The 22345-nt window shown below is 37.8% G+C and overlaps 1 protein-coding gene across 1 annotated transcript in view; it reads left to right on the top strand.

Moving 5' to 3' along the window:
* Window positions 1–6055: 6055 nt before the first annotated feature.
* MAP3K7CL (MAP3K7 C-terminal like) overlaps window positions 6056–22345 on the top strand; it is a 30555-nt gene continuing 14265 nt past the window's right edge. The window contains 6 exon segments of the mRNA XM_026077665.1: window positions 6056–6068; window positions 8366–8433; window positions 8435–8511; window positions 8714–8774; window positions 9030–9138; window positions 17278–17339. Coding sequence (XP_025933450.1) covers window positions 6056–6068; window positions 8366–8433; window positions 8435–8511; window positions 8714–8774; window positions 9030–9138; window positions 17278–17339 — 390 coding nt within the window.

Below are 22345 nucleotides of genomic sequence, written 5' to 3'. Positions count from 1 at the left end.
TGAACAAGCAGGTTTGTCTGAATTTGAGTTCCTGGGGGAAAATAACCTGAGCACTAACATTAAAGAGTGTATCATAGATGCACAAAGGTTCAGAACCACCTATACATAGACAGGCTGTTCGTAAGTTTGAAAATGTTTGACTTTGTAATGATACCTTTTTAGTGTAATTAATTCTATTGAACAATATAAATGCATGCATGCACGTAATATCATGTCATTTTGTGACACCTATGTGCCTGATACATCCACTGCACTGCTAAACTGTCTGCCCTGCTCTGCGCTTGCTGGTTATAATGCCATATGTTGTCTCTTTGGGTGAAAGAAGATATATATCTAGAGAAGGTGTGAGGACTTCCTGGACTGTTATCAGCTGTGTTTACTGATGAAAATATTTTTGTTAATAAAGAGTCCAGCATTTATCTTTACTAAAATTTCCCTCCATGTTTGCAGCTGGCACTATAACACAGCCAGTTTCAGTGCTGTATCAGCAATGGGGGTTCAGCTACGGACAGAATACCAGCTGCTGCTGGGGATTTTACCACGGGTTCTGCTGGGTGCTGATTTCTTCCTGACAGTAGCAAAGCTCAGTGAAAATATGTTGGGTCAAAAGTCTTGTGCATGAGAGCATGTTGACCTCGGCTATTCAGCCAGTGAGCCTGTAATGTCTTGTAGTATGCCCTTAACATAAGTTCTTAAGGTAAGCTAAGTATGGCCTTAAGGAATAGCAGATCCAGTTCAGAGTGATGACTCCAATTGTACATGGATATAACAGAATTATTTTCCTGCCCTAGGACAGCTGGATGTGGATTAGTGACACTATCAGTAAGCAAAATCTATGTATTTGTGTTTTAAGCATTTGTGACATTCTACTAGYGTTTCCAGAAGTCTACTCAAACCAATGCTAGCTTTGAACATTCAGCTGCTGACCTCCTAGCAAACTGCTGCACACTCTCCATCCATATCCTCCCTGGCTATCCCCTGTTGAGATGACCTGCCACCATTCTTCCCAAAATTAGTTTCTGAAGGTTATTTCCATCTTCATGCTGATGCAAGTGAAGTATATAGGTTTGCACCTGTTGATTTCTGACAACAGAGTGAGCCTTTTCCAATAATATTTCTAAACTCAGCTTTCATCTTATTTTCCACCCAAGAGATATGCAAGGATCTTTGGCAGCATCATATCTCAAAGGCTTCAGTTTTATTCCTATCAGCAGCATTAGCTTCCTACAATTTCTGTCTAGGGGTTGCTGTGGAAGAGGTGGAGCTTTTCATCAGTCAGGCTTTCAAATGATTCAAGATGCGCTGTTCTTTCCACATGGTCATAAGGCAAACATAAAAATTGCTGAGTCAAGTCCTGTAATGTGTGAGCCAATTCCTAATTTCTCTGGAACAGCTTTTTTCATTAGATGTACATGATCCTATATAACTGCATTCAGATATTGCATCAATTTGCCATGAATTGTAAGGTTTTTACATGCTATTTTTTACTCATCAAGTCAGTGCTCACATTCATGGATATTGATCACATGACTGTGGAAAAAAATTTCATGCCTGTTCCAAGGTATTTTTAATTAATTAATTTCATCTGACAGTGTTCAGCCATTTATGAGTGTAGTGCTTGGGGGAAAGTATATGATTTTACCTGTGTTAAAATTACCAGTGATATTTCTTATTAATGGATTTTCAAATTCTTTGAAGAATGGGAATTGAAATACAGCAAAAAAGTAGCACCTTCATCAGAAATGTACCTTTTCCCCTCCCCAGAGAAACCACCCTATGCAATATGTAAGCCCTTGACAAAGTGCAATTTTAAATTATCAGGTCCTGTCCCTGCTTCACATAATCTAGAGCAGAATTTTCTCAAAAAGTTCAACTTTAGGGTGGTGCTGATTCCAGATTCAGAGGATAAGATGGGGAACAAAGGGAATTGCCTTCTTGAAAGTGTAGGGAGCAAAAGCAAGACCCAAGAAAGGAATGAAAAGACCCAGACAAAGAAACTGTGAGGAAAGGAGAAAGGGAATCGAAACTATGATCTGAGACCTACAGCTGTGAGAGAGAAACTTGGAGCTGAGATGGAAGGACACAGAACTTGACTGGCAAGGAAATGGAGAGTGGTCCTGGGAGGTGGGAGAGACTGAGACTACCGAGGCAAARAGACTGGAGGTGGTGTCTAAGAACAGTAATGAAGTGCTCTGTAGGCGGCTCCAGCTGTTAGGACCTGGGGTGCTAGGTTGTGAGTGAAGTACCACAAAACTTAAGTAATGTATATTTGATACATGCTATTCTGTTACCCAAAAGACAAGAGAGCAGTATTGGTGCTGATTCTGGATTTCTAGCTGGGAAGGTTGTGGCTATCATGCTTGATTACATTGTATTGGCTGCTATCATAGAAAAAAAACCCACTTCTCTACCCAGTTCCATGCAGACTTGAAATGGTTATTCTCGTGAACTGCAAGAAGAGATCAGATCAACAAAGAGCTTTTGTTTTAGTGCTGGTGTGAAGGCACTTACTTAATTACCGTTGTAGACTGCTAGAATATACCATCTAGCTTTTAATATTTAGCAAATTCCGAGCTTTGCGATCAAATTGGAACTGGAAATTCAACAGGTAATGTAGAATTTCAGGAGGTGACTCAACAATGTTTATGCCTTCAAAATCAATTATATACAGCATGGAGCAGCTTCACCCTGATCAGCCCCAATGAGAGTCAAGGGAAACAAATGCCTCCCACAGTGGGATTTTTAACAGATTTTGCTGCAGAAAAATGTTTGTCAGAAATTCCCCAAAATATGATTCGTTTCTACTCAGATGGAGCTATAAAGTGAAAATTTTACTCTATGTTAGCTTTCAGGCAAAGTGTTTTTTTAAAAAAAATTCCTTGGGACATCTTCCATATGCTAGAATATTTTAAGTATATTTTTAAACAGTGACTGACAATCTCTGAAACACCATTTTAGCATGAATGAGGTCATATGCTACTAAAATACTACTTATACTAGGAAATTGAAGTGAATTGAAAGTAGCACAGCTAAAAAAGGGAAGGCAACAGGTGTTTTATTAGATAGCAGATATTGGCCTTTTTTACATCTGTAGAATAACTGATACTTCATCCTAAAAATTGTTACAAATTTGCATGTTTCTAGTGCTGGATATCCATAAGTTGCAGTGTTCCTGATTTAAGCTATGTTTCTTTAAGGTGTTTTGATGAATACCTGCATGTCGCTCTTCTAGCTTTTCACCAGTTTCATAATGTGATACAGTATTGAAAGAATTTTGCTTGGGTACCAGGCATCTGATGACTAAGTGTATGCTGGCAAGAAAACAGAGTAGGTTGTGCTCCTGCACAAAAAACTGGAGGAGCTATCAGCCCTCTGTGATTTTCACAGAGATTACTGTAAGCTGTATGTGTAGCCTGTTATAAAGAAGTATTTATTGTACTGCAATAAAGTGTAATTTTCTTAGATGCATTTCAGTCAGCCTACTTAAGTGAGTAAGAGAAGTGGGATTTATCTTTTCCTAAGATTTACAGTGCCTTTGAATATTACTTTGAGCAAATCACAGAAGTGAAGAACTCTGTACTTCAATTTTGCTTTTGTTTAAAATGGATATACTAAATCTTACCCACATTAGTGTTACAAAGTCATTTTGAGAAACTTTTGAAATGTCCCGTTTAAATCCATGTTGTTTGGTTTTTTAGAAGCATAACCCCAATAATAAATAGATGATAAAATAGTTACAGTTTGATCATTTATCCTGATGTTTCAGATTTAATGTTGTATATACAGAATGCCATAATGTTCTCAGATTTTTAAAATATGCTGTCTTCTGCTCAGTAGTAGTTCCAGGTGACTAATCATTTTATAAAGCACAGAACTGACATTTAAATGCAAATCAGGGGCTTTTTTGGTTTGTGCAGTTTTGATATTTTAGCACATGATTCACAGCCTTCGGAAGCAATATACTCATTAGAAGAGGAATGTGTGCATTAAGTGAAGCACAGGTGATTCCACCTTCTTTTGTAAAGTGTGTATAACAATACAGGATTTAACTAGAAGAACTAACATTTAAGGAGTATGTATGCAGTGGATACAGAACACAAAATGATTATGAGCTCAATTTGCAAATGCAGGTACTGTTTAAACTGCGTACAACTGAGGTGTCAGTCTGGAACTGTGGAGTGTCAGAGCCATGTGGAAAAACTACCCCTGTGCTATTCAGCCATCATTTCAGTCAGTTTTTTAGTATTTTAAAGGAACTGCTTGTGTAAGATCTGTGTCAGTGAGCAACCAAGACCCTTACAGTGATGGCTACTGAAGATTTTGCAAGACTTAGCATTTTATGTAGAGGCTCTATTTTAGGCTTTACTTTATTTTATAGCGTGTAATGAAGTCACTCATACCATGTAAATACCATCTGTCCACACAAGGCAGAGGAGAATCTTATGATTTGGGGGAAACCCTGGCTCCATGGAAAATGAAGCACAATATTTTTCAGTGACTTCAATGGAGCCAGGATTTTCTGCATCTTTAAATAAATACTTTCAAAATAATTACTCGTGGAGCTGGAGATCAATATCACCTGCTGATGGGATTATTAGCAATGATGGTTGTGAGCAAAGACAAATCTCGCTCCCTCCCCTTCCAAAGGAGACATATAGGGAGAAATCCTCAATCTTTTCAGAACCACATTAAGAGAAGAAAACAGTGAGCGTAGTCAGGGGCATGTTGCTGCTTTTGGCTACCCCTTTGGGCCAGAGCCTATAGTCTGCTCTGGAAGCACAGTGGAGTTAGAGAAAAGACCTCATCAGATGCTTAAGTAAGGCAGTTGCTGTCTGATACCCTCCGGGGTCAATGCTGGAGGAAGGAAGTGTAGGTAGAATATCTGTGCAGTTTAGTCATTGCAAAGCGTGAAAAAGGTCCTTTGAGGCCACAAGGGCAACTCCTGGGTTGCTGAGATTTGCACTGATCGGACCAGTCCTGGGCTAAGAAAGCAAGGTGAGATGAGGGCATGAGGAGAGAAGAAATTTGATTTAAGACAACCTTCACATCTCCATTTGTTCTGCAGCCTCTGCATTTCTCAGCTGAACCCAGAGAATCTAGCAATGTGCCTGTACAGGAGATTTCTGTTAGATACACCTTTTCCATTTGGAATTTTAAAATATAAAATATAAAAGCACAAGCACAGAACAGTAAATATGAAAATATTATATATAATCATTCTGTACTTGTTCTGCATTATCCTCCATTTGTTTTAATCACTGTGATAGCAGTCAATCAAAAAAGGTCATGTAGGCAGGATATGTGTTTGATACAGCTACAGAAAATAACAATTGAAGCTGGAGAAACGCTTTTCTGTTGCGATATTTCAAGATTTATTTATTAATTACTTGCCTGTGGTTTTAAACCTGACAAACACTGTCAGAAATTACACTAGTAAATCCTTTGAGTTAGGTCAAATCTCGGGTTTAGCCAGCTTCAGTTATCATCATCATCATTGTCAGTTCATCTATAAATACATGTGCTTTCACGGCCTACGCATTCTGAAATTTGCTCATTGTCTCTTTAGTATTGTAAGGCTCATCTGTTATTAGACAAGCCTCCCTTTAGCAAAGCCAGTGTGAACCTAACCTAAAACACCGAGCCCATCCCTTGTTGTTAACTTTGATAGTCTCTGCTATCATTTGATAGTTTGCTTGTAGCCAGTCCAAGTTGGCAATGTCACCCCAAGCTGATTGGAGCCGCAGACATTTTTGCTGACTGGAGTCATGCTATCTTTGCCAGTTTGCTGGAATAGACACAGACACTGATTGGGTCATGCTGAAAACATTCCTGTCCTATGAAGCAAGTCTGTTTGTATTTTAGGTTTGCCAGGACTAATGAATTAAAAATCTTGGGCTCACCACAGTTTGCTGCTTAATAATGCCTGTGACAGAAGGATTTTTTCCTCCCTGAAGCATGACAACATCATAATCCCTCGCCACTGGAAAGGAGAGGAAAGAGAAGCGGAATTGTGGAGAAAAGCGGAAAAGGGTGATCTTTTGGGACAGCAAAGCCTATGGGAAGTGCAGGTAGCAGCATGTTGCCCTGACAGCTGTCTCAGCTTCTCAGACCTTGTCAGTTTGCTGCTATGCAGCAGGTGCAGCCTTTTCTTTTATTGAAGCTTTAGTCCATAAAGGCAACGACAAGCCAAGGCAGTGGCTGGCCCTGGATTATACAAGTGCAGACACTCCACTAAGTGAGGTAAGGCAACAGGTGTGAGAACTGAACTAAATCGATAGAGCTGTAGCAACGCTTAGATTAAGAGTTCTGCTACAGATTTTTCTGAAGAAACAGCAGCCAGTTCTATAGGCAATTGTCATGAGTGAGGGGGCTGCTTATTAAATCTCATTAAATTCCAGGTTGCCCACTCGCACACATCTCTGTCTACAGGGATACTATTCTTCATGCATGGAGAAAGCAGGTGGGAAGCTGGGGGCAGTCAGCCTGTGTGTTTCCTGCATCACCTTATTTGCGCGTGGAGCGTTTCCATCCCTTTTTGTTCTGTTTGCTTGCTTCCTGGGATGAAGAGCTCGAGAATTCTGCAGAAAAATTGAGTGAAGGGATAAACGTAACATAAAAAAACAGATAGCAGGATAATTGGTGTATATAGGGATGAGATTTTCTTTTGGGGAATCAGAATAAAATGAAAACTCTCTTTTGTGTTATGACAGAATTCACCATTACTTACTGAATGGGATATTGATTTTTGCCCTCTCATAGCAGGTTAAAAGAGGCAATTTAAAAATATCAAAGACCACATAGTATGTGACTGGGATAAGACAACAGATTTACTTCTAGCAGTATTGTTATGGCAAGTTTAAATCCTCTTGCTGAATGTATCATTTTAATTTCTTAGGCTATGATATGAAATGTGAAGTATCTTCTTATGTGGAAGACCACTGGTGATAGTAAATAGATGTCAGGGGAATGTGTGCCACCAACATAGAATGATGTCTTATAGCCTTGTTCATCATCTAATTTGTTTTGTTTTGTTTCATTTTACCTTAAATTGGGAGTAATGGAAGGGAAATAGGATAAATAATTTGGGGGTAGTAGTTGTGCTGTTCTTTTTAAAAAAMCGCGAGATGCCTCAGATGTTTCTCAAAAAGTGAGGCTCTGGGAAAAAGAGATCAATAACTTTCAGAACGTGAAAGTTATTTAGTGTAATGCAATGCACTTCAAAATAGAATATTTCAGTTGACCCCAGAGATCTTTTCCTGAGATCACAAATATACGCTGTGGCAGTTTAGTTGACCTTTCTTTGTCTCTGCCCAATTCATATTGATTGGTTCAGTTTCTGTGTGTCTTGATTATTAGTAATAGGGTCTAAAGRACTGTCCTGGAGATCCTTCATGTATCAGTAGAAAGAGACATTCTCAGCTTCTAATCAGGTTTATTCAAAGTAATGATTTTAGAATATTTATTGTTTTTTTAAAAAAAAGATTAAGCATTTTAGATAACAAATTCTTTGATCAGATTTAATGCTAAGACAGACAAAGCAAATAAAAAAGAAATGCTGAAATTAATGGGCCAAATGCAAGTTTGGCACTCTTCCAGTGATTGCAAGGCAGTGATAGCAGGGAAGAATTTGATTCACTCATGCCTCACCAAGGAAGATTATAATCCTGTAATATTGTTCTGTTCTACTGATTTTCTGAGATTGCCAAATAAGTAAGTGCAAATTAGAATGAACAGTTGGGTTTTCAGTGCAATACAGTAACCACTTTGTTGTTGGGTTTTCAGTGCAATACAATAACCACTTCACTGAAAACCTGCAAGATATTGGCTTAGGAATACATTGGCTTTTGTTTTCACTAGCTAAATGCCGTGTTATCTACTGACATGTGGTACAGCTTTTAGTAATTTCATTGTATTTTAGTAAGGAACTTGGTTTCTAATTGATTGAGGAGTTATTACAGTAATTTAAATGCTATCCTAATTGCCCACATAGTTGGTATGGGTACAATGCACTCTGGATAACATAGTTTTCAGTCTTAAAATAATTTATTTATGGGCAGATCCTTTGCATGCATGGAGTCCCATTGACTTCATGTTCTGCACACATGGAGCTAATCAGAAGATTAACATCTGTGAATTTTAGCAGCCTTGTGCTCGCTATACAAGGAGAATAACTTTGTGTTTAGATGTCTACCGAAGCTATGTGTTCTAAAGGTTAAATATATATAGTAGAACCATGAGTGCAACTTTGAGTATTTGGAGATGCTTTAGTTATATTAGTACAGATAAGTAGTAACTAAATTTTTTGTTGCTCAGTGACTCTATGGTGCCCTGCTTGAAATGAATTAGTAGTTTTCTTAATGGACAGGGTTTCATCTCATTAAAACCACTTTTTGGAGCTGGTGGTCTCAGAAGAAAGACCAAGGACTGAATAAGGGTCCTGATCCGGGAGTCAAACCCATGCAGGCAAACCCCTACATCTGCACAGAGTTCCACTGAAGAATCACCACCAAGGTTTGGAGAGCCAGTACCTTTCTGACCATTAAGTGTGTGACTATCAGGCACAGCTTGACTGGGGGAGTATGGGCGGAAGGTAGGAGGATGGGTTCCTCCTCATTGCCACCATCTGGAGTGGTGTGCACGTTTCCAATCACATGGCAGGCTTGGGGTCATGTTACTCTCAACTCCCCACCCCTTCTTCCTTCTTCACCTTCAGAACCAGGCAGCATTGCCACGAGTCAAGGCTTGCTGAAGGGGCAATGGCGGGGAGCAAGCAGGTGAGGAGAGGGGAAGCTTCCTTTGCCATTGTTCTTTCTAATCTGTAAATAACAGAAGAAAGGCAGTCTCTGCACTGAATTTCACTTAAATCCTTTTTAAATGGAAAAATGAAATGGCACCCCCTTGACTTTGATTCTGAACATTGCTTAGCTAGAATGAGAAAGGTAGCAATGAATGCATGAAAAACATTATTAATTCATTTGTTGGATGGTGTCACATGCTCTGTAATAAATATATTGTTTATATTATTGCAGCTGGAACAAACAAGTAAAAGCATTGACTCAAGTGCCCACATGATCACCACCGCCAGGGTACCTGCTGATAAGCCAGTACGAATTGCCTTCAGCCTGAATGAGTCCCCAGGTACAGTTTAATTTACAGAGTAATCCATACAAAAAAATTGCTTTTAAATTGTACATGTTCTTGCTAGTGTTTACAGTATCAAGTGAAGTCCAATGTTATGGGTGGATTTTTTCCTGAGTGATAGCATGTGAGCAGTTTTCCTGTCCAGTAACTTTTAATGTTTTCATTAAAAATTTCACTGGACTTAAATCACTTGACTGACATTTTAGATGTTAACTTTCTTTCAACAGTCTGTGGAACATCCTTAAGATTGTAATTAACTATCAAACTTATTTGCATATACAGTGTATCTGATTTTGAGGTATTTTAAAAAAAGGAAAGATAAGGACACTTCATACTGAAGGTGAGGCTAGAATAGGAAGAGACTTTCCGTTCAGCAGGAAGGCTGAAAAGTGCCACACATGCCCAACCTGGTGAAAGCTTTCAGGAAACGGATGCCCCGCATGGCACGTTCCCCAACAAAGCAGCAGAAATAATTCCACTGACGTTTATCCTGTCAGTTAGTGCTGACTGAGCATTAACTTCCCCTACATAACCTGTGCAGACATGACCCCTTTAGATTAGAAAAATATTACTAGTTTGTACTTTAAATTATATTAAGGTCTAGAGAGCTGTTGGCATACAGTAGAAATCAGAATGAAATAAGGTAAATAGGAAGCTGGGAAGCATCCCAAAAAATACCAGGTGTGCTTTTGCTAAAGGTGAGTGCCTGAAGTCAGGGTAGAGACGTGTTTGTAGCGTGAAATACAAGGATCTCTGATAACAGTAATTGAAATCCACTGTTGATGAGTACTTTGTGAGATGGCATGCATTGTAGGATACTATGTTAGGCAGCTTTCTGAGCTTTGCGTGAATACAGTCTCAGCCTGGATATAATTTTGTCATATTAAAAATATTCAGAAATGCACATTAGATTTCTTAGTTAATTATTATGTAATATTTTTTTGTGGTCACAAGCCTGCAGTAGAATATCCTCCCCTGTGCAAGGGGACTTAAAATATACATTTTCATACATTATTGCACATAACTTACAGCTCATAAATATGAGTGATACTGAAAAGTTGGGAGAAGGAATATAAGGAAATACATGTGCCTGTCTGTGAGCCCCTTTTTCATAAATTAAAATAATTACATTTTTACTACAGAAACTAATTATGAACCATTCTCCACTCTCAAGCTGTAATAACAGGATAAATTTGTTACAGGAATTATGGCAAAGATAGGTCTTAAAGAGAGATGTGAAAAAAAGGGGAGCGCTCTTACAAATTATGGAAAAAGAATGCTTATGTGAGGAACTGAAAACAAGTCAAGGAAAGCTGAAACCATGGGAAAATCAAAACGGGTAGAATGGTTTGTGACAAGAGACGGCAGTAGGAAATGACAAGGTTGTGAATAGCTTGGAAGAAGAAGGACATTAAAGGCAGGAAGCTTAAACTTCCTTAACATTGCATCACATTTTATTTTTTACTTTTCTATCCTGTTAATAATTCCAACCTCTCTCTTAAAGTTTATAGAAAAAGTCTCAATTACAGAAAGGTAGTACTTTCTGTTACATTTTGTTAAACTTTTCTATAATTTTCAGTCATTTATTATGCATATACAAGGGTTCCTACTATGTTTCTCCTCCTTGGCAAGGACACTGTTCTCAGTTCAAACAGAAGTTGCCTGTTTTAAGTGTGATAGTAAAGCATCAGGTGAGATTTTTTTTTATATACTCCTAGGGTGTACAAAAAAGTCCTTCACCAGGGCTAAGTGGAGAGGGAATCTGTCTGATTTAAACTTTTCCTTAAATTTATCTCATTTGAAAGGCACAGTGACAGGTTTCACCAAGTAAGGCTGTATTATCCTTCTGGGAGCTGTACAACTGCTTACTAGGAGGAACTTACAGCATAACTAGATATAAAAAGGGGAAATGGAATGTTTCTTCTGGGTGGTGATTATCTCACTGGCTAGGATTGTAACCAAGCACTGGGTGTGAGAAGCACCAAAAGGAGAGACTGCACTCAGCTCAAGAAAAGAGACTTACTTTCTGTTAACTGACATACAAGAAGGGATTTGGCTTATCCTGAGCATACAAGAATAATTTAATTGTGTTATATTATTTGTCAGTCAACACAYGATGACTGAAATCCTGGCCAGCCTTGTGCAGTATTTTCAATGTGAAAGTAGGCTAACCAATTCCTTAAAAGTCTCAGGAACAGCCCTTCAGCTGCTGACRGGGATGCTATATAAGAAGACAATTTTATTGTGTGTCTCTTATTCCTGTATATATAGATATCTATGTTTGGCTCTTTTACTGAAGTTTGATAAGCTGACATCAAACATAGGTTTCCCAGGGAGTGCCTGCATGCCATATTGCACCAGTTGACTTAAGGTACTGTTTTAAGTTTATGAGTTTGAGACATTTTGTTTCAGCACAGCTTATATACTTGAAAACTAATGCAAGTTAAACTGAATATGATGTTCAAAAATTAAAATAAGCATTCCCAAAGAGAAAGTTGGTTGTGATTTATCAACATCAATTTAATTAAACCAATGAAATTCAGTATGTACTAATTTATATCATTAAATCTTATTTATTGCACATTTTAAGATAGAATATATTAGGAACTTTATTAAATTTGGTATAGTGGATTTGCATTGTGCAATTGTTCTAAGGAAAGTTTTATAGGTAAACATTTCTTCACCTTCCTTCATAAAATAAAAGTCTGAATCTAGCTGAAAAGTTCTGCTAGCGACATGTGGTGATAAATGACTGCTTTTGAAATTATTAGTAATTTCTTTTGTTTGAAATTAGTCTACCTCTAGTAAGCACTCTCCAGAAAAAGCGCTGATAACAAAGGCAAAAAGTGACAGGCAATGGAACAACGTGCTATTTGCAAGCGTAGCAAATGACCTATTTTACACCTCTTTGTCTTTGTTAGCCTAGTGACCATGAAGAATTTTTTCTTTTATAGTTAATAATGCAAGGGTGTGTTTTGCAATAGCTGCTTCTTCAATAGCTCCTTCACATCCTTTCTCCATCCTCATTTTGGTTCTAATAGCAACAGAGGATTTCCAGCTGACAGTGTATTGGTTGAAAACTGTTGGGGATTGCTAAAATATATGGCTAAAATTTACAAAGCTCATTTCCTAAAACTGCACCCCACATACAATCAACTGACTTGATCTCTGGAAACGACGAGAACCATTATGGCTTAAGATATGTTGTTAGCTCCCGAGGATAGAAATGTGGTTACTTTGCCTGTCTGTCGAGAAGCTGGCACCCTGGGTCCTTCTTTGGGGTCTTTTGAGCACTTTTGTGATATAAATAAGAAATTATTATTTTAAGAGAAAGTGAGAATGTCACAGTACATTCACATTTTAGTTAGGGCTTATACATGTCTTTGCAGCCCCACATCTTTAAGTAATCACAAGAGCTGGACCTTATTAGGATAGGAAGTACCTGCTGTTGTATTGTGTGGAAGTTTGAGAGAAACTTAAGGAAGTTAATCCTCAGAGGGGCAGAGGCTGTGTCTTCCTCACAAGACCTTTTTGGCTTAGATGAAGGTATACTGAGCTGGAGGGCTCTGCTCTTATCTCTTCTGGTATGGGCTGTTGCTATTTTGGGGATGTCCACAACTCTTATTGAGCAAGCCTTCATAGCCTATTCCTGGGTCAGGCAATGACCATTCCCCACTATTTTGTGAGTGAGGTAACTGAGAGGTTGCATAAGGTCATTCCAGGCAGAGCTGTGAATAGAACCCAGGGAGTTTCATGCAACACTGCCAAGTCTCAGTCACTTAGCCACAGAGCCTTCCAGGATGAATCTGATAAGTCTGTGTTGGTCTGTCGGTGACCATCGCTCTAGCTACTAGTTCTCACTGCACTTCCAGGGCCAGGACTGGATCCCCTGACCCAGTGTTGTCCCCCAGCTAGTTGCGTTACTTGCAGCAGAGTTTGAGCATTGTTCCTGTGCAAGGGCTGATCCACTTACAGGATAACAGCCTACTTACATTACCAATTTGATTCTTTAATTTAGGAGGAAGAGATCTGAATACACTTGCCCACGCATGGAGGAGAAAAAAATAGTACCTGATCATATAATTAAAGGCTGGATCATAACTCAGTTACTCAAGGAAGCAGAGTTGTGATTGGCATTTCCTAAATTTTGAGTGCCTGATTTAGCAACCTTAATGTGCTCTTAACACATTTAAATTTGTATATTCTATTTCTATCTATCTTTGCATGTAGGGTCTTCTCTAACTGTGAAGATCCTAGAGAAACTGTAATTTGTGAGATTATAGTACAAGTAAATTTAGATGTTGTCCTTAAAGTATTTATTCATCATACATACATTGCCCATACATAGTTCAGCTAAACAGCAGCCATGTAAGAAGAGACTGGGCTGGTACCCTTCACTGTCCCAGACAGACAGCAAAGTGTGAGCAATATTGCTTGTTTGTCTACATCATGGAGGTCTGGGCTACTGGGACCTCCACAAGGCCAGAACATGATTAAAAAGCAAAGCTTTCCAGAAAGCGTGATTCATTCTTCAGTGTGCAGCATTAGCATGTATCAGGGGACTGAATGCATCAGGGAGTTCAAGCTGTAATCAGAGTACAGGTCTTTTAAATCTAGACCCCCAAAATTAATGTCAGATCTATGGGAAATCAAGAAGTGCTACTTATTTAGAAATCATGCAACATACTTATTTGAATTTYGGAGGCTGGTGATGAAGTCTCTGAACTGTCTCACATCATGGGTTAGAGCTGTTGGCTTTACTGGGATGTCCAAAACACTCACGTGTACAACTTTTCCTCCTTTTTGTTTTTGGTTTTGACCAGAATCTTGACTCAATTGCAGCTGCAGCAAGTTGCTGTTTTTGATAATTTTTAACAAAACTGATTTTGTTAAAACAATCAGCTTCAATTATAAATCCAGTTTATGAGTGATAGGGAAGGGAGGCAAAAAAGAATGACTGCAGAGGTGAGATGCTGTTTGTATCTGGTGTAGAATCAGCCTACTTATTTTCAGATTTTGTTAGGCAGAGAAAAGCCACTGACTGTTAGAAAGAAAGTCTTTGATTATATCAATGACACCTTATTCTGATTGCAGAACTTATTAAATATTGATAATAAAGTGAGAAAAGGAAATACAGGGAATTTTCTGAATTCTATTGTCTAGTGAAGGAAATGTAGAATAGAAAAGAACAAGTACAGGTAGGTAAGCAGATAATTGGGAGGGTGTTTTGATCTTCAGAATAATTTCAGTGACATTTCAGATATTTTCACTGTTTCTGATTTTCAGAGTCATAGATTTTTAAGGCTAGAAGCCAGTGTGATTTAGTCTGATCTCCTGCATAACACCCAGTATTCAAGCCTGTAAGGGCAATACTGGTTCTTTTGGAAGAACATGCAGGAGTTTATAGCTTTCCTCTTGACTTTCTGAAAATATCCTCAAAAGAGTCTTAGGAGGTGAATGATTGCTGTCATTTCCCCCCTCTGTGAAACCTAAGCATGTGCTTAATTTTTGCCAAATGATTTTTTTTTGGTCATTGTTGTGTTTGTTGCTCTGACGACACTGAAATACAGACTGACCTGAAGAAGTAATTTATTTCACTGGAAGCTGAGAGGAAAGTTATTGCTCATTTTGTGGGAAACAAGCTTGCAGTTAAAGATTTCCATTAATTTTTGTGGACTAAATAGTTAAGCTGAAAATTTCAGAGGAGCCTAAGAGAATTAGGAACTCAAAAAAATTTCAAGCCACCAAAGTCCCCAGCTTATCTGATGTGCAGAACATCAGACGATTTAAATAAGTCTTAAACTAGCATAACTAAAAAAAACCCTAGCAGCTGTTCAATAGATGCTAGGGCAGGCCCATTATAAAATGTACTATGGTATGCCATAATGGTTAGGATACCAGTATGTTCTATTTTTAGTACCATTGACTCAGTCACTTGAGTTCAGAAAATAAGCAGGGAACATCTGCTTATTGAAAGGATTTCCTCTATAGTACTTTCTTTCTCTATTCATCCTTTTTAAAGTATTTCCAATCTTTAAATTTTTTTTTAATGGTTCTTTTTTGAAGGTAATAGAGTATATTTCCTAATATCCTGATACAACATTGACTTTTTTTATTACTAATAACTGATTCAGTGAAAAAAAAAAAAAAAAAAGCTAATGTTCCTTTAAAAGTTCTTGGGGTTACTTTTGCCTTGTTTCTGTTAAGTTAAAATCATCTGACGTCCCTTCTTACTGCTACTGTACCAAAGGTTGTACTGCTGGAATTGTCAAAACAAATATCAGCTTAACTGCTGTCCACGACTCAGGTCCAATATCGCTGTCAGACTATTTAACAACTATTCAGCCAAATATTTGTAGAGCAGCTGTACTCCTAGTCCAACTGAGTCCTATTCCGTCCTTCCTTTTAGCCCTGCCATATGATTCATCTTTCTTCTTTTAGAATATTAGTCTATTTTTAAATATTGTACAAGAAAGCAACAGCAACTTAAAGATAAACACTTTCATATCAGCATGATACAACTCTATATGATTACAGCAATTTAAGTATTTTCCAGAAGGGAAATGTTTGGGACAGAGCATACAAAATGAAGGTATATGGGAGGGGGAGGTAATGTTTTTTGTTAATAATAGCAAGAATCCTCCCCCGTAAGATACAGTACTTCACTTTGGTTTCTGCAGAAGTTCATTGTTTTGCTTTTGCCTCAGTAACACTGTATCTTTTTCTTCTCCAGGCATCCCTTCCTAAAACTTTTTGTTTGCATAGGTTTTCACAACAGCGTACAGACGGAGACTAAGGATAGCTTTTCTCTGTGGTGCCCTACTCTAGCTATGCTAGTTGAACTAATGTTTGGACTGTACGTTAGCTAGTATGTTCATTCTTGATAGAACAAGATGTCTTATTTTACTTTTTCCCCCAACTTACTTTGCTGTGTGACCACTGATGGCAGGATAAAGAGATAAAATACGTTTGACACATAATTTAGATCCTAGTCTATACTCATTAAGAATATACAGAATACTGCTTTGATACATGGTTCTTTTAATCTTTTGGGGACTTTGTTGTACCTTACAAGTCTGCTGGCACAGAGCAGTTTGTAGGATCTGACCTATGTTAGCAATTTTCTCCTGTGAGAGATATCCTTGTTTAATTTTGACACATTACAAATAATTGACTCTGTAAGCTAGCTAACAATAACCTTCTCTTTACCTCCCATAACCTGTAGTAAGATACATAAACAGTCATCACAATCCAATGCAAAACTGATAGCGTGAAAGTCACCAAGTAAGAAAAACTGCAGTGGCTAGTTGTGACGCTACCAACTATGATTCATATTTCTGATCTCAGTCCAGCTACTAGTGGGCAGGTGTCCACATCACAACACTGAYGTAACTGGCACACTCTGTCCCACCTTGCTGGAAGCCTGTACTAAAAATAAAAAAATAAATAAAAACACAATTTGGCTGACTGTCATGAATGAACTGACCCTATCACATAAGGATAGTCACCTACAGGTCGTAGTAAAGTTATTTCTTTGCAGTATGAAGTTGTTTGYAGTGCTTCCCCGTTCTAACCATGTCTGTGTGGGTAACAGGCTTCTAGTTCCAGGTTTGCCAGTCTGGTTTGTGCATTCTTGTGGTTGCCTTTGTAGCGTGGGAGAAAGCATTTCTGTTATTGCTGTTTTAACCCTGCTAAGCCATTGTGCTGTGATGGGGAAGACATCTTTCCCTTTCATTGAAGTCATGACCTCTTTGACAGTAAGGATGCTGTCTGTGGAAAATTCTTTAATTCTTTGCACTGTATGGACAGCTCAAGAAAAAAGATTGTTTGGATTTACTGTTTTAATTACATTATAACGTTCTATTGCTGTGACTGGTTTCGTTTTGCTTTCTAATCACCGCAGTACAAATTAGGGTTTCTGTCTTTCCAACACTTAAAGATTTTCTTATTTCCAACTCACTAGTATTTTCAAGGAGTTTATTGAAGTATCTCAAGTGTGGAAAGGAAAGCATATACAAAGGTGTTTGAAGGATCCTGATATTATAGAGGTTATATGCAATGTACAACTACATCAACAGATCATTTGAAATGCCTTTTCAGTAGATATTGGCTTTTCACTTCATGTTTACCTTTTAGATGATGCTTCTCCTGAAAACTCCTTCCCTTTGGCATTTCCAGAACTAGATCAGCAGCTGCAGGTAAACTTGTTTTATTTATTTATTTATCTATTTATTTATTTTAACTACCATTCTACTTCATGTTGACTAGATTTATTATATTAGAAAACTCTGGATGTTACACTAAGATGGGATTTTCAGTGTTGCTTCTTTAAACTGTTAACATTTCTTGAGACTTTGTTTCCATGAAAGGAAACATTTTCCTTTCAAGATCTGCAGAAAAATCATTTGACATTTTTAATCCAATTGCGGAGAAATATGTCTATTTTTACAATCTCACAATCTTTTTTTATTTTTTACAATTATTATGCAAAACCTAGCTGGGAACGTTGCCCTACAATGAACAGTTCTTGTGGTTTTAATGGGAGAAGGTATGAGCCAGGTATTTAACACCCATAAGCTGTGTGAAGATTGTTATAATGACCTTTCTCTGAAGCATTCCAAGAAAATGCAAAGGTATATTTTGCGGGGCCATCTTATCTCTAATCTTGCTTAACTAGGGCCAGTCTCCAGTATAGATGATAGCATCCTCAAAGTTACTTTAGTTTATGCTGCTTAGCCAGCAAGCCTAGTGGTTGCTCTAGCAGATGTCTGCAGACAATGCAGGGCAAAAGAGGTGAATGCTTTTGTGACCAGGCTGGTTTGTGATGCCAGAGTAGCAAGACAGAGTCCTGATACATTGCTCAGTCAGACGTCAGGCTGTGGAAACTCCATGGTTCAGTGGGCGCAGAGCCAGTTCTGTATCCAGGGATTATTTCCCTTTCCTCTGTGGCAGTTCTGGAGTGTTTGCTGGCCATTGCAAGGTACTTCAGATCATCTGTGTCCCAGGAGCATTTAGACTTCCTCTGATATTTCAATATGCAGGCAGTTGTTTCCTGAGTGTAAACTGAGAAAGGCATTAGCAGACCATGCTGTCCAATGATGTCACCCTTCCTGTCCCCATCAACTGGTGAGACAATACTGGAGGGCTGCCGATCTAAAGGACTTTTTCTCTCCTGCTGCTCTCATCAAAAGGATGACTGAAGAAGGAATTGAGGAAGACAGAGACTCTTCTTGCTCTGTCTCTCAAATCCTGAGAATAGAAGCAGGTTCCTTCACTGGGCATAACTAGGAAAGATTAAAGGGATGAACAGCAAATTAAGATCTGCACTGAGGGGAACAGGGTAGTATGTTTGCGTCTTTGTTCTGCAGACCTTCCAGTGCAGCAAAGGACAATTGATATTTTTTCCCTCAGCAGAAATAAATTTGAGAAAAGCAATACTGTTTTGTGACTGAAGTGCTGAACTGAAATTCAAGAACCTGCATTCTTTTTCTCACTCTGTCAGTGACAGACTGTGTGATCCTGCAGAAGTTGCTTCCTCTCTGTCTGTGCAGTAAGGTTAATAATTTTTATCTTCTTTGTTAAAGAACATTGAGATCTGTGGGTGACAAGAGCTCTAAAAGGGCAAAGTATGATTATCATTACTACTATATTGGTACGTAAAAACAAAATTACCAGTGCTAGATGTAGGTACTTTACAGGCAAAATGATGATTTTTTATTAGGACTTTCACAATCCATTTGTGGAATATATTATGTACTCTCTAAATGTGTACTTTCATGATAGATTGAAATTGTTGCCCTGGAAGCATTCAAGTCTGTTGGATAAATAATAGCCCTTCAGTAAAAGTTTTCTAAGCGCATGCAGAGCAATTCCACTAAGTACACTCTTTTGATCTGTTAAGTACCTAACATTTTTTCAAGAGAAGCCTAAATCTTTCCTTTACCCTCATGATCTCAAGATGACAATAAATTCAAAGAAACAGTCAAAGATTTTGATTCAGATAATGTTCTTTTTATTATCCTTCAGAAACTTTTTTTTGCTAGTGAGTTCAAAGGATAACTTATGAGAAGGATCTGCCTGACTCAGCCACTCTAAAGTCAGTGTTGGTACTTTATCCTTTAGCTTTTCAAGCTTATATGTTCATTTATATTTAGATGTCTTTATGTTCAAGCTGAGGTAGTTACATCAACACAAGGTTCTGAGTTGATGCTGTGGTAACAGGGCTTTTAGCTTTAGCAGCGAATATTTGAATTTCCTTGCTTTTGTCAGTCTGGATCACAGCTTAAAGTTATAACCATTTATATAAAGTTATAACCATTGCATCATATATAAACTGCTTTAATGTTTCAAACACACAACAACTGCAACAAAGTTATAATTTACCTAGTTGTATTTTCTTATTAATTAAATTACTTTTTTTAATTGCTATGATCCAAACTGATAATGGTGTGTCAGCTCTGTATAGCATGTGGTTGCAATTTATGTTAATGTAACCAACCAGCTTTGAAAAGAGCTAGCTCCCATATTACAGTAGGAATTTAACGACATGGACTTCAGCAAGACCTATGTAAGTATTGAATGGTGGAGTCCCTTGTCGTTCCATCCACACTTTTCTCTATCCTAAAGTTAGCTAGTATAAAGCAGCAGACATGAGGTTTCATGTAAATGTACCCTTTAATCAGCTGTGGCACAGCAGTCTGAAATGCTTGAATTTGTAAGAATGCTGGTACATAGTTTCATAATAAAAATATCACAGCTAGACCCACAAGATTTTCATCACCATGCCGTAAATACAATCAAAGGCATTAATATTTTATTTAAAGAAACAAACTATAAATGCCTGGTAGGTGGCTATATAATAATATGCACTTAAAAAAAAGTAGTAACTTGCCAGCTCTCAAACATATAGAGGAAAATTTTGAAACTTGTAAGAATGAAGAGCCCAAATTAGTTGATCTTTGGGTTGGATTTTGAAAGCGGCTTGAAAGATATGCAAGTTCTCTGAGTGACTTGGAAAATCGGAGCCTTAGAATTTTATGCATGCAGGCATCAGACCACAGCCTGAGTCTCAAGCAATTTGCACCTCTGTTTTGGGCTTCAAGCCCTTGTCCTTCTATGTTAGGCCCTGGCAGACAACTTGGCTGTCTGAGCAGAATTACCTAGCGTTCCCACTTTTCCCACCACGATCCTACCATACTTACTCCCTGGGCACTGGTATCCAATGGCAGGGCAAAGTTCACTGCAGCCTTCCCCCGTCATGGTTGTGAAACCTGCTCTCAAAGCACTGATGCCAACTTTACAGAGTTAGAGGTAGAACTGGCTATAGAAAAGGTATTTGTAGAAGACTAATTGCAAATACTTAGTGCTCTATAAACACTCTTGCAAGAGAACAATCTTAACAGCTGAAAGCTAGAGCTTCTTTCTGAAGAATAAAAATGATCAGTCAAGCATTCTGATCTACTACATAGATTCAGACTGAAAATGTTATCTTCTCAAATTACCTTTTTGAATGCTATGTTTTCCAGTATTTTTAGGGAAGATGTTCCAACGAGTAATTTGTAAGAAAATAACACCTCTACTATAACTCAAAAGTTTTAGTTTTATTTATTTATTTATTTATTATAAATATTATGTAGGATCACCTCAGACAGAAGCCCTATATATGAGAATAGAGGAGCTTAAACTATGTACAGGAAAAGACTAGTCTCTTTTGCAGATTTATTAATAAAAATCATGCTGTTCCTGARATGCCCAAGTAAAACAAAGCTCATATTAATACAGTTTTTTCTTTTGATTTCTTTTGTTTGCAGTCCTGGAATTTTTTATTTTCCCACTGAAGAGCAACACTTTGAATAAGGATAAAGCACTTGCTTTTTAGAGTTTCAATGTTTTTTCTCCCCCTTGTGTAAGCAATGAAGTCAGCAGTGCAGAGAAGATAGGTTCACTACGTTTGTCAGTTTGTTATTGGGAAAAGTTAACCTTTGCCCCATGGACTTGGCCTTGGAAGGAGCCTCTCTGATTAGCTGCGTATTGGGTGGTGACCTCTCTGACAGACATTCTATTAGTGGTTATTTGCTATATTTAGACACTACATCAGCATCTAAGGCCTTGTTGTTTAGTTCACTGAATATAGATGAAGGTATCCAGTGTTAAATACCTACATTATTAAGCCCTGTATTTTGTCTCTCCTGTTCCAGCATTTCCTGTGATTTGCTCAGTTCCTCTCTCTCTTTTCTGTGAAACTCTTTTATTCCAGCTGAGAGTTTCATTCCGAACAGGGAAGAACAGAACTCATGTACAGACACACAGGGAGTCTGGTAACTCTGTACCATCTCATTTCATGAAATCATGAGCTTGATAGAGGCATTTATATCATATTTGGTACTATAAATTTTCTGAAATCAATGGAGTTAGATGACCATAAAATTACTGCAAGAGAGAAGATGCTCCAGCCATTTATCATATCAGTTTATTAAGTCAAAGAGAAGTTTTTCATGCTTCAGTTGGAAATGTCTATACAAAAAAGCAATGAAGATATTTTATGTTATGAAAGGGACAGTTTGTTATATGTAACACACATTTAGCAGAAACCTTGTTTACTCTAGAACTTGAATAATGGAAATCTCACTTCTACTGATTGTCAAGACCCTCAGTAGAGGCATACAGATAATTTTAGAAAATTAAAAAAGTATACTGTATTTTATAATATCTGGTATTTTGAATATGTATTAAATTCCAAGAGAATTTCCAGAGTGTCGTGGTACTCTAGAATTAGATTTCATGGCCTATGAACTTGATAAGCCTCCTTTAATCTTGCTGTGATACCTATAATCTTATTTTAGGTTATGTAAATCATGCATATTGACAGATTCAAAGTACCATACTAAGATTGGAAAAGAATGGAAGATCTCTCAGAAAGAAGACCAAAACTGCCAATTCCTTACATCCAGCTGACTTGAATTGTTTGGAGGGAAGAGAGCTGCTTATTTTCATAATAAGCTTCTGAACTAGACTAGAAATCTCCTAGACTAGATATTTGAGATTGGCTGAAGAGTTGCAGTTGCACAACAAAACCTAGTTACAATGTATAGCTATCAGTTTTGCTTGGTATAATTTGGTTGTTTCCATCGTGGAAGAGTACACAAGGCCATATAATGAACATGGGCCACATGCAAAACATTGTCACTGGACTTTCTGGTTCTSC

This window comes from Apteryx rowi, unplaced genomic scaffold (assembly GCF_003343035.1).
Source record: "Apteryx rowi isolate R43461 unplaced genomic scaffold, aptRow1 scaffold_46, whole genome shotgun sequence".
NCBI lineage: Eukaryota > Metazoa > Chordata > Aves > Apterygiformes > Apterygidae > Apteryx > Apteryx rowi.
Note: the sequence above shows the minus strand (reverse complement) of the source record. Positions and strands in the feature narration are given on the sequence as shown.